Source organism: Haliotis rubra, unplaced genomic scaffold (genome assembly GCF_003918875.1).
Source record: "Haliotis rubra isolate DU_JTF1 unplaced genomic scaffold, ASM391887v1 Scf1317, whole genome shotgun sequence".
In the NCBI taxonomy this organism is placed as follows: Eukaryota; Metazoa; Mollusca; class Gastropoda; order Lepetellida; family Haliotidae; genus Haliotis; species Haliotis rubra.
The window spans coordinates 80,802-93,019 of NW_025765245.1; the positions used below are offsets into that span (position 1 = coordinate 80,802).

The following is a 12,218-nucleotide window of genomic DNA, read 5'->3' on the forward strand; positions in this document are numbered from 1 at the left end:
TAAAATTTTAACATTGGTTTCAAATATATATTAATAACAGTATACCTGTTCAGTGCTTTAAATATATTGGCATAAAATACACACGTTTGTGTGTGTGCGGGCGTGCGTGTGTATGTGTATGTGACTTTAGTATATGTTTTTGTATAAAAATATATTTCCCGTTACCAAAACATTTTATTTAGAGGTAACTCTCACTTTATTTTCTCAACTGGTATTGTGTCTGTAATCAAAAGTATTCTGTAAAACCTCAGTCCCTGACTCGGGTGACAAGAAATATTTGCCATTTCACAGTCGTCCCGATTTCACCACGAACCGTGAATGTTTTCATCACGCGGGGAATCCCGAGTTTTTATCGAATAGGTCCTGTTCACCACACGTTTGACCTTAATTCAATACTGTTACGTAGGTCCATTCTACCACTCCAATTCCACTCCGGGACAACGTAAACTATGTCACACTCAACTGTCTCGTGACACGTGCCTGCCGTTCACGTTGCAGTTGTCGCGCGTGACAACACCGCTATACTGAGACTCGACAGAGCTTAGCCAGTTTGGTATTTCATGTGTGTGTTAACGGAGGCTGTGAAATTTGCTCCTGGATGTTCACGAGGTTATTATAGTTTAGCACAAAGCGCCAGGTAGCTTTGGTAAGTACAATTTTTACATACTTAAACATTATATATGTATATTTTGTTCACTGGCTTTCCATGAAAGGGAATTTGTGGAAAAAAATATATTGATATCTTTATGATATTTTTATGTATTTTTATCTGGATAATTATTCTCTTATCATTATTTTGTTCGTTTAGGATAATTTTAATTAAGACGCTATGCTTCACGAAACAGTTGGAAATCAAAGATTGTTGTCCAGATCTTCATCTGAATCAACGGACAATCTGGCACGTTTTATCATAGGACGATATTTTTGTTTATGTTATAATAAAAAAGGCTTAATTTCTGATGTTAGCAAACAATTAAGTCACATATGTAAATATATTCCTTTATCATCCGTCCAAAATAACTAACGTGTGTACTAGCATTTTACTATCAGGATTTGACACAGTACATAAAGTACCCGTACTTTATATATTTCAGTTAGCTTTTAATATCCAGGAAAAGTTAAAGCTATAGTTTCTATTCACTCTTATGTTAATTTCCTATTTTGATAGAAAATCATCTTTTAAACTTAAATATGAAGTAGAAACCCGTACTGATAAGCTGCGTATCTGCGTAACTTACGCAAATATTTATGTGAAAACTCAATTCCTATTAAGTCTATTGCGTACAGGTACGCTTGACTTTTTGTAAATACTTAATAAATGTGATCTTACATTCGTACACACAAAAATGTCAAATCTTAACTTGCGTACCGGTAGATATATAAGATGACTGAGGTATACTGAGAGGTTCTATTTCAGCACATAAACTTGGTAAGTTGCAGTCTTTCTTATCATTTTTCATACTACAGATCAAATATACATAACAAACACTAACATTTAAACTTTAATATATTTTTACAATTAATGAAAAATGGCAAAATACCCTTTTGAGTTTGAGTGGGGTGAGTACAATTTATTTGGTTACTCAACGGAAAATTAGGATACCCAATTGAGATGAACACATGCGAGTTCATAACTCAATGACCCCAAAACTTATCTGTAGCTCCGATACTGTGTCTTAAAGCATCAGATTCAGACTCGGTTAGTTTATTGATTTGCGTGTCACCGTACTCCGAGTGTGTAATCTTAGCTCGAACATTTATCACTGGATTACTTGGTCGGGGTTCCGGACGCGCTGTGAGTTCGATGCTTATAGTTACTGTGTAAGTCGTTACGCGTTTTGTAAACGATGTTTTACATGGACCACCCGCCTATTATACAGGTTCTACCCGTGAAGATCCGGGTTAGAATTGATCTTCAGTAACCCATGCTTGTAAGAGGCGACTAACGGGATCGGGTGGTCAGGCTGGCTGACTTGGTTGACACATGTCATCGTATCTCAATTGCGTAGATCGATGCTCATGCTGTTGATCCCTGGATTGTCTGGTCCAGACCCGATTATTTACAGACCGCCGCCTTATAGCTGGAATATTGCTGAGTGCGGCGTAAAATTAAACTCACTCATTTTACGGGTTCAGAGCTTGATGAAGACAGGAGGGATGGATAAAAAAAACTACATTGGATATTACAATATATTTATGTAACTAGCGCATTGTCGTACCACAAGATGTTGCTGAACAACAAGTATTTCTTTGAAAAAGGAACAAGGTGTCTTCATTGCAAGTAACACATATTTTGCAAACTTTTACAGATATTAGGTTTGTTTCTGGAAAGTTAAGAGTTGGAAACATGATAATGTTGATGGTTGAGCGCAAATCTGAACAAAATGTGCTCACAAAACAAATGTCGAAATCATCCTGATCTTTTGGGATAATACTCAATGGACATACACGTTTCTGTCTTGGTATATTGATGGGGCGGTGGAGAAAGCCCGGTGGTTAAAGTGTTCGCTAGTAACGCCGAAGACCGGGTTGATTCCCCACATGGGTACAATATGTGAAGCACATTTCTGGTGTCCCCCGCCATGATATTGCTGGAACAATGCTAAAAGCGACGTAAATGTAAACTCACTCACTATTTTTGACACACGTTTAAATGTTTGACTTTTTTTCAATTGAAATGGTCGATTAATACCCTTCCGGGCTAGGAAGCTTTATTTGAAGGAGTCCGCCTTTGTGGTATTGCTGGAATATGACTGAAAGCGGCGTAAAACCATACTCAGTCACTCACTCTCGCAAGATGACACATCGTGATATAACTGAAATACTGAACAAAACCATGACATGCCGTGATATAACTGAAATACTGAACAAAACCATGACACATCGTGATATAACTGAAATACTGAACAAAACCATGACACATCGTGATATAACTGAAATACTGAACACAACCATGACACATCGTGATATAACTGAAATACTGAACAAAACCATGACAGGCCGTGATATAACTGAAATACTGAACAAAACCATGACACATCGTGATATAACTGAAATACTGAACAAAACCATGACACGCCGTGATATAACTGAAATACTGAACAAAACCATGACACATCGTGATATAACTGAAATACTGAACAAAACCATGACACATCGTGATATAACTGAAATACTGAACAAAACCATGACACATCGTGATATAACTGAAATGCTGAACAAAACCATGACACATCGTGATATAACTGAAATACTGAACAAAACCATGACACATCGTGATATAACTGAAATACTGAACACAACCATGACAGGCCGTGATATAACTGAAATACTGAACAAAACCATGACACATCGTGATATAACTGAAATACTGAACAAAACCATGACACATCGTGATATAACTGAAATACTGAACAAAACCATGACAGGCCGTGATATAACTGAAATACTGAACAAAACCATGACACATCGTGATATAACTGAAATGGTGAACAAAACCATGACACATCGTGATATAACTGAAATACTGAACACAACCATGACACATCGTGATATAACTGAAATGCTGAACAAAACCATAACAAATCGTGATATAACTGAAATACTGAACAAAACCATGACACATCGTGTTATAACTGAAATACTGAACAAACCATGACACATCGCGATATAACTGAAATACTGAACAAAACCATGACACATCGTGATATAACTGAAATACTGAACAAAACCATGACAACTATTGAGCCAAGCTATGCAACGAATAGATTCCTCACATGGGTACAATGTATGAAGCCCATTTCAGGTGTCCCACGCCGTGATATTGCTGGAATATTGCTAAAAGCGGCGTAAAGCCATTCGCATTCAATCACTCAAAGTGAGTGTTGAAGAAGAGGGACATATGTGTCACTCTGGCATCTAGAGGGTTCCACGCAACTCACTCAGTCACCCTCGATTATCCAGTGGGGTAGCCTTGTGGTTAAAGCGTTCGCTCGTCACGTTCGATTCCCGACATTGTGAAGCCCATTCTAGGTGATATTGCTGGAATATTGCTGAAAGTGCAGTGAACTCATACTAACGTACGTTGTTTGGAAAGGGATTTGTTTGGTATTTCGAAATTCTTTGACTGTTGAAATATCACTGGCGGCCGTCGTCTGGTGTACTGGTGCCTTTTGGTAGTTTTGTATTTCTGAATAAAACATTTTTTGAGTTTCCATGGCAACAAGCTTGAGTTCGACAGAACTTGGTGTTGGTGCTCTTTTGCGGAACTGAACTTTAAAACCTTTCAATACTCTCCTTCCACTTTGCAATATAGTCACTGACTTGGTTGACACATATCATTGCATCCGAATTGTGTAGAATGATGCTCATGCTATTGATCACTGGATTATCTGGTCCAGATTCTATTATTTACAGACCGCTGCCATATAGTTGGAATATTGCTGAGTGTGGCATAAAACTTAATTCACTCACTCACTGCTGTATACACGACAAAACATTTGACATAGTCATAACTAACTGACAAATTCATGAAGAGTATTTTGTCATTGTGGGGTATATTGGTGACTTTGTCTTCTTGTTCAAAAATGAATGTATAAAGTTGCAACATTATGGGATTCTATACGCCTCTATGCAGGTTAATAGTCCCTTTTTAGATCTAATAAAAGTTTGCGTCAGAAAAAAATAAAAGTAAAAAAAACCCAAACAAGCAACTTTGAAAACCAGCGGGTAAACGCTGCATTCAATTAACTTTCCAGATACATAACGGTAGTCTATAAATAATCGAGTCTGTGTCAGACACTCCAGTGATAGACATCATGGGCTTCAATCTATCTGCGTGGATACGATGACATGCTACAACCAAATAATTAAATCTGACGAAACACCTCACTCATCATCGAATAACTGACATTGTGACTACGTGTGGAGATAATCTAAAAGGTGTGATAACGGGTCGATGATGACGCTCATTAGGCAAAGTCCGAGATCTCGCGCAAACGTCACCTCTTGTCATTATTCCGCTCCTACTTAAATAGCGGCCATTATTATTTGGGCATACCGGTCACTGCTGAAGGCGTGTATTTGCAAGGGTGAGAACATTTTTCTTTTCAAAACACCCCTTTCTCTGTGTCCTCGATATCCATTTAACATTTTTGTTAGTGTGAAATCCGGGAAAAATTAAATGAATTTCAAGTATGTTTAGAATATATCAAATGTTTGTCCTAAAACGGTTCTATGATTGTAATTTTAAGCAGAGATAGTCCACCTGAATGCAGCTATACGATGTGAAGCGTAACTATATGTCTGACATAACTGCTGGCTTTATCCGACACCAAACTGCACATGCACTTCATTTGAATCACGATAGTTTCAACGGTCATTTAATAAACTTTCAGGACAAAAGGGAGCGTGCGCACCCCAGCAAAACACACACACACACACACACACGCACGCACACACACACGCACGCACGCGCGCACACGCACACACTCACACATCATTCATTCTTACTTTCATTCATTTATTTATTAAAAGAGACCAAGATACAACCAAAGAATTATTTTATGTAAATCGGCTGTACGGATAAATAAAGAATCTACTAAATAAAAAAGTAGGCCATCTATTAGATGCATCGATCGTTGCTGTGCAGATCTCGTTACGATTTTATAGTGACAGCATAGGCAGTAATTAGTCATGTTGTAATATATTGCGCATTGTCACGATCGATATCGGCCTTAATGGGCGTGTGAGTGCCAATAATTTTCATATGTTGGCGACCATTTACCTTAAAACTGAACGTACACTTGATTAAAGATGTATTGTACATTTGGGTGCATGGTTCATATCGTGGCTATAGACGATGACACGTGAGTTGTCCTTTCGTCCCAATTTCCGTTCGAACTTCGCCCAATATATGGGCTCCTCGCAGGATCCATAGTACTCGCTTCAGCTTGACGGAAAAGACACCAGCGATGTTGTGAGCTAGTATCATCGACACTTTATGTAAGGTCAACCTTGATATGTGAATGTCACGGTCAGACCTTTTTAGACTGACAATAGAAAACTATTTACGATTCTGCATTTGGCACGAACAGTTGGTGGATGTGTAGTGGTTGTCGGGGATTTACACACGATTTTCTCTGATCAGGTATGTATTGCCATAGATGTATTTGGCGAGTCGTTAGAGTCAGTTTGTTAAGCAGGTGCGTGATCAGGTGGTGATAGCAAGTACAGGTGTCACTCGTGAAATACATATATCATAGGTGAACGTATCTTGCATGACGCAGTTACTACGCCATTCAGACTTGAGTTGACATTATAGAACGATGTGATATAATAGCCTATCCTCATCGTTGCCGGTAAGTTGTCCTAATTAATTAATCTCATCCAAACACCAACAGTTTTTTTGTTATGTATTTAATATTATGTCGGTCGGTCAAGAATGATATTATTTTTTAATTGAATTTTCATTTGTTCATATCCACATCAGAAAAGGAGAGAAAAAGCATCTCCGATGATCTGTTACTATGAATCTGCTTTGTTCATGTGTGACAATGAATCGGCATGTGAAAAAAAGCTGTCATAACAAAAAATGATATATTCTGTTTTCTTTGGTACCAGGAAATAGACAACATAGATAAAACAATATATGGATGATAACTGCTTTATTTCTAGAACATGACGTTTCGATACAGGTTCTTGTGCCGTTCCTTTAAAACACATGGGCTAGATAAACCTTATAACACCCTGTTACATATGAATGGTACGGGAGAGTACAGGTGACTACAGTGTCCTTTTTATGAGGACATACGTCTTACTGTATTACCTAATATATTCAGTAACACATCTTTTACTTGTAATACTTTAGATTTTAAATTTAATTTCTTGTTATCTTCTACTGCTTTCTTATCTAACTTAGGTTTAATGTGTTTTAAGATGTTTTATCGTCGTAAATGTTTTAAGAATATTTCAATTAATTCTATCTAGTCATTATTTTATTAAATATTTTTACAATTTTATGTACCTTATATATACATCGTACTGTACGGTTATTTTATCTTATTGAAATAAGTTATATTTTACAGTTTTATACCGTGTCTCTTCGGCCTATTGAGGCCCTGCATAATTTATTTTACCTTTGTATATTTATTGTGTGTATACCTTGTAATTTTATCGTGACACGTTAATAAACAATTCATTCATTCATTCATTCACTAATGTACAAGGTTGAGGTGAAATTAACAATGTGATGATGACGATTAAAAGGGATAACAGAGGATCACAGGGATATACATAGAGGCCAATGGAAGCCAGTGATACATAGAGTGTAGAGTGGTTGTTCAGGAGGCTAGGGTTGATTGATGAGCTCATCGTAAGCAGTGGGACCCGTGAAGATCCGGGGTAGAATAGGTCTTCAGCAACCCATTTGCTTGCCATAAAAAGCGACTATCTTGTCGTAAGAGGCGACTAACGGGATCGGATGGTCAGTTTCGCTGACTTGGTTGACACATGTCATCGGTTCCCAATTGCGCAGATCGATGCTCATGCTGTTGATCACTGGATTGTCTGGTCCAGACTCGATTATTTACAGACCGCCGCCATATAGCTGGAATATTGCTGAGTGCGGCGTAAAACTAAACTCACTCACTCACTCGTAAGCAGTGGGGATAAAGTAACCTTGATCTCCGGTAATCAAGGGTCGGTATCGTTTGATGTTAATTCTTTCAGTTATCTTGCGTTTGGTAAAGTCATATTCACTTCTTTCTGAGATGTTTTTTTCTCGTTTGAAATGCTGATAATTTTAATTGTTGATATAGTTCATTAACCAACAGCAAGGCTTGTAAGTTTAATCCACTGTCTGTTCCTTTACTGACAAGTGGGTGGTGGGGTAGCCTAGTGGTTAATCATTATGTGTTATCTTGTCATGCGGAAGACACACATGGGCACAATGTGTGAAGCCTATTTCTGGTGTCCCCTGCCATGATATTGCTGGAATATTGCTAAAATGTCTCGGAAAACGCAGAATTGTCCGTTCTTCTGCCCTGGAATTTACTCATTTTGAAAGTTGAATCAAGATTGAGTATAAATGAAACAATATTTTGTAGAGTTTGTAATGTCATTCCTGATCACACTCATAAGAGAACTGTTTCAGATCATCTTTCTAAATCTAAACATCCTGCAAGAAAAAACAAACTGCCAGCTGTTCCTTGAATGTCATGAAACTCTAAAATAGTTACAGCTTTGTGTTTAAGAATTGAAGTTTGAAATTCTTCATCATTTTTGTTGTTTCATCAAATATTTATCTGCAGAATTTTGAAAAATGGGATGCTAAATTTATATATATTTGCCAGGGAATTCTTAAAAATTTTCTATGGAATTCAGGAGGGACTGATAATTGTTTAATCATCTTAGAAATACCATTTCTAATGGTCATATATTTTAAAATGTTTGCTCTCTGTGAAACATCGATGCTCATGCTGTTAATCACTGGATTGTCTGGTCCAGATTCGATTATTTACAGACCGCCGTCATATAGCTGGAATATTGCTGACTGCGGCGTAAAACTGAACTCACTCTGTGAAACAAGTCAACCAAGTTTACTTCGTTTCCAGTGAGAGATTAAGTTGCTTGTTATTTTGTTCGACACACAGTATTCTGGCCATATTGTTCGTTTCCTTCAGGATTAGACACCTTGATTCACGATTTGCCGCTCATATATTGATGATAAACATTCAAATCTCACTCCAGCGATTTTACTTGCAGTGTGAACAATTTTGTCTGTTTTAGATTTGAGATGAACTCTCTAGTCTGTCAATAAACAAGTGAATTGTTATCTCCATCTAGTTATCTTTGGTCTAAGGTGATCCAACCTGGACGTTTACTGCTATTTTGTTAAGCAAAAATCTCAGATTATATCAGGGTGTTTTAGAATATTGTTGAATGTATCTATAAACTCCTACACAAAGTCAAGATGAAATGTGGAAACTGAAAAAGAAGTTTTACTTTTTTGAGATGACATTGATAACTCGCCACATCGTATTCACAATTAATTTCTTTTAGGAGATGGAAAAGGTTTAACAATGTAAAAATATCCTGTTAGTTTTTTGCAGGAATAATGGCCTGAATGGCTAGTCTAATATGATATTGATTTTCTCCTATCTGCGATGGAGCATTGAATGAAGTGGTAACTTGTATCAGGAAGGAAGGGTTAGGTAAATAAAAGTGAAAAACCATTTGCACAAATGCATAAAACATCTTTGCTGAAAGAAATGTCTATTGTTCAGTTCCGACTATACATGTATCATGAGCATGTGTTAATGAATCACTATCAAAATAGGGATGACACCAAGAGTTTGTGAAAAGATTAGTCTAACCATGGTAACCAGCCTGGGCAGTGGTGCCCGTGAACTGTTCACCTGAAAAGGTGGTCAATCTTGCAGACTTGGTTGCCACATGTCATTGGTTCCCAATTGCGTAGATCGATGCTCATGTTGTTGATCACTGGATTGTCTGGTGCAGATTCGATTATTTACAGACCGGCGCTATATAGCTGGAATATTGCTGAGTGCGGCGTAAAACTAAACTCAATCACTCGCCTGAAAATATTCAGGGTGGTATGTTAATTTTAAAATAGGGAATTGCATGCTGATATGGGATATGGGAATGAGTATTGAAATTAGCCAATGTGAATCTAAAACTTATTTTGCATGGCGTTAACCATAATTTAGAGGCTTTTGGACAAACAACATGGGAGCTCTGCCAACTTATGCCAATCAGATTATAAGTTAACACATAGTACATCGTCTGTTGGATTTAAGGAAGGCCCAATGGCTGGATGCTTTACTAATTGACTGTACGCTGGCGATTTGGCAACTCAGTCTGTCAGTATGGGCGCGAGTTCCGAATGTCCATTGTTTTTCAGGGTGCCAAGAAGACCAAATGCAAAAGTTATTGTTTAATACCAGCATCTTCCTGGGATTCCTGGGAAAAGTCTTCCTATGATAAGGCCTAAAAAAAAATGTGGTGGTTCCGATTACCCGACAGACCCTTGAATTCTGGTGCCGACCCTAACTTTTTTAAGCTGTTTAAATGACATAAGCTTTTAGATACCATTGTTTTTTCCCAGCACCGACGGACATCGGAAATTCTGATCGAGAAAGTCGACATGATAGCCGAAACCTTGATTGAATAAACAATTATACATTGATAAATGTGTTATTAGTTTGTACTTTACTTATAAAAAAAAAAAAAAATCATACCTACCTACCCTAAATTTTAAAGAGGTGTAATCAGAACTACAACATTTTTTTTATTTGGCCTAATGATCGGTCCCTGATTTCTGGTATTTTCATTTGCAGATACGTTCCCAACATGGAGTGGAGTTTAATGAACCCCATCGGTCTGTTAGAGACTGAGATGGGCTTTATGGCCAATGGAATATACTTTGTATCAGATGAATGTAAAGGTTAGTATCTTGTGATGTAACAGTGACTTTGTAACATTTAAGATCAGTTTTTTGCATGTAAATTTTGTGATGTGACATTAAGTTACGCTAGTCCTCTGGCCCAAGGCTCCTTACGCCTGATGAGGGCAATTTAAAATCTCATGTATATGGTTTATTTCAGTTTAAAGGCTAATAACAACATAGAAATTATATATTAATTCAATAACAGTGTTCTATAGATGAATCTAGTAAAAAGACGAAGACTGTGGATTTGTAAATTTTTATTTGGCAGCGTTTTACCTTTCCCTATTTTCGCATATTTAAAAGAAATCAAATTGTGTGATAAAATATGGATTTTTTTCTCAAAGTCAGTTTTTACCCTTGAATGTGTTATGACTTGGAATTTTAAGAATGCACACCATTTTTATTGTGATTGTTAACAAAGTTTATTTTATGACATTTCCTGCTGTGAATAACAGCTACATTGCTGACGCGGCATTTAGCGATATTTGCTCACTCACCTTGCCCTTCAAAACTTAGGATCCAGAAGACGACATAGCAGAACCTGTTTTTTCAAACTGTGCAGCTATTTTCTGTCAGAACCATGTAAAAAATGCACCTATTTGTGGCACCACTCCAAACCAGTTCACATCTAAATGATCTAATTTGTATTTTGAAAGGAGGCAGTGGGGTAGCCTAGTGGTTAAAGCGTTGGCTCGTCACGCCGAAGACCCGGGTTCGATTCCCCACATGGGCACAGTGTGTTAAGCCCATTTCTGGTGTCCCCCGCCGTGATATTGCTGGAATATTGCTAAAAGCGGCATAAAACTAAACTCAGTCAGTCAGTCAGTATTTTGAAAGAGAAGTACTTCAGTACTGCAAATAACAAACTACTTGATATCGACCTTGAAGTTCTCAGCCAATCAAATATGTATATATCCATCATCATTGCAACCTGATTCTGTTCAAATCATTATTCAGATATAGTAAGGACAGAGTACATCTATCCACAAAGATTTCTGAATATCTTTTCCGGCATGTATTTCTCATTTTGGATGCTGATGTAATGTTTTAGAGACCCTTCAAGAAATGTTGCAACTGCTGCTGACTTCGGATGGCGCCGATGGTCAGATCAGACAAAAACTTGGACAGCAGGACATTATCAGAAAGGTCAGTGTGTTTTGGTATTAGCTTAAACAAAACATAATTCTTTTCTTTTGCATTGTTTTCAAAACTCGCCAGTTAAGGGTGGAAGATTAACTTCAGCAGCTCATAACCATTTTGTGGAAACAAATTGATGGTTGTGGCAATAAATGAATACTATTGACCATTGTGGAAACTTCTATGTCCTAATTTTTTTGAATTTCACGATTGTTTGAATTATGCAGGTCTGTTAAAATGAATGTTTGATTTTCCAATTTTAGGTCGAAATATTTATGACTCAGATAAACTTGAAGAGCATGCCTCAGGTTTTTAACTTTTTGAGGAAGCTTACATGACTCAGGTCCATCGGAAAGCATGTTTTAGTTTTTCCACTTTTTGTTTCTTTTAGAAAGCATTTTTTTGTGCGGACACTAACATATGTCTTTTCGTTTCAGGATCTGTTGCCTCTACTCATGGCTTTAGAAGAAGACTCAGAACTTTTCCATGCAGCCATTGAGTAAGTTTGCAAGGGAATTCACGAATTGACCATTTCGAGGTTTAACTTATCCAGGACACGTGAAGATCCGGGTTAGAATTGATCTTCAGTAACCCATGCTTGTCCTAAGAGGCG

At 37.3% G+C, this 12,218-nt stretch overlaps 1 protein-coding gene across 3 annotated transcripts in view; it reads left to right on the top strand.

Moving 5' to 3' along the window:
* Window positions 1-559: 559 nt before the first annotated feature.
* Window positions 560-12,218, top strand: part of LOC124267508 (protein timeless-like) — a 40,397-nt gene continuing 28,738 nt past the window's right edge. Inside the window, exons 1-4 of one of the 3 annotated variants that reach the window (XM_046702431.1) lie at window positions 560-646; window positions 10,359-10,465; window positions 11,520-11,614; window positions 12,043-12,104. In XM_046702431.1, the coding sequence (XP_046558387.1) occupies window positions 10,372-10,465; window positions 11,520-11,614; window positions 12,043-12,104 (251 nt within the window). In that variant the 5' untranslated portion in view covers window positions 560-646; window positions 10,359-10,371. Of the gene's footprint in view, window positions 647-6,038; window positions 6,149-6,239; window positions 6,360-10,358; window positions 10,466-11,519; window positions 11,615-12,042; window positions 12,105-12,218 lie in introns of those variants that run through there. The other 2 variants (XM_046702430.1, XM_046702432.1) reach the window with 2 other exon arrangements.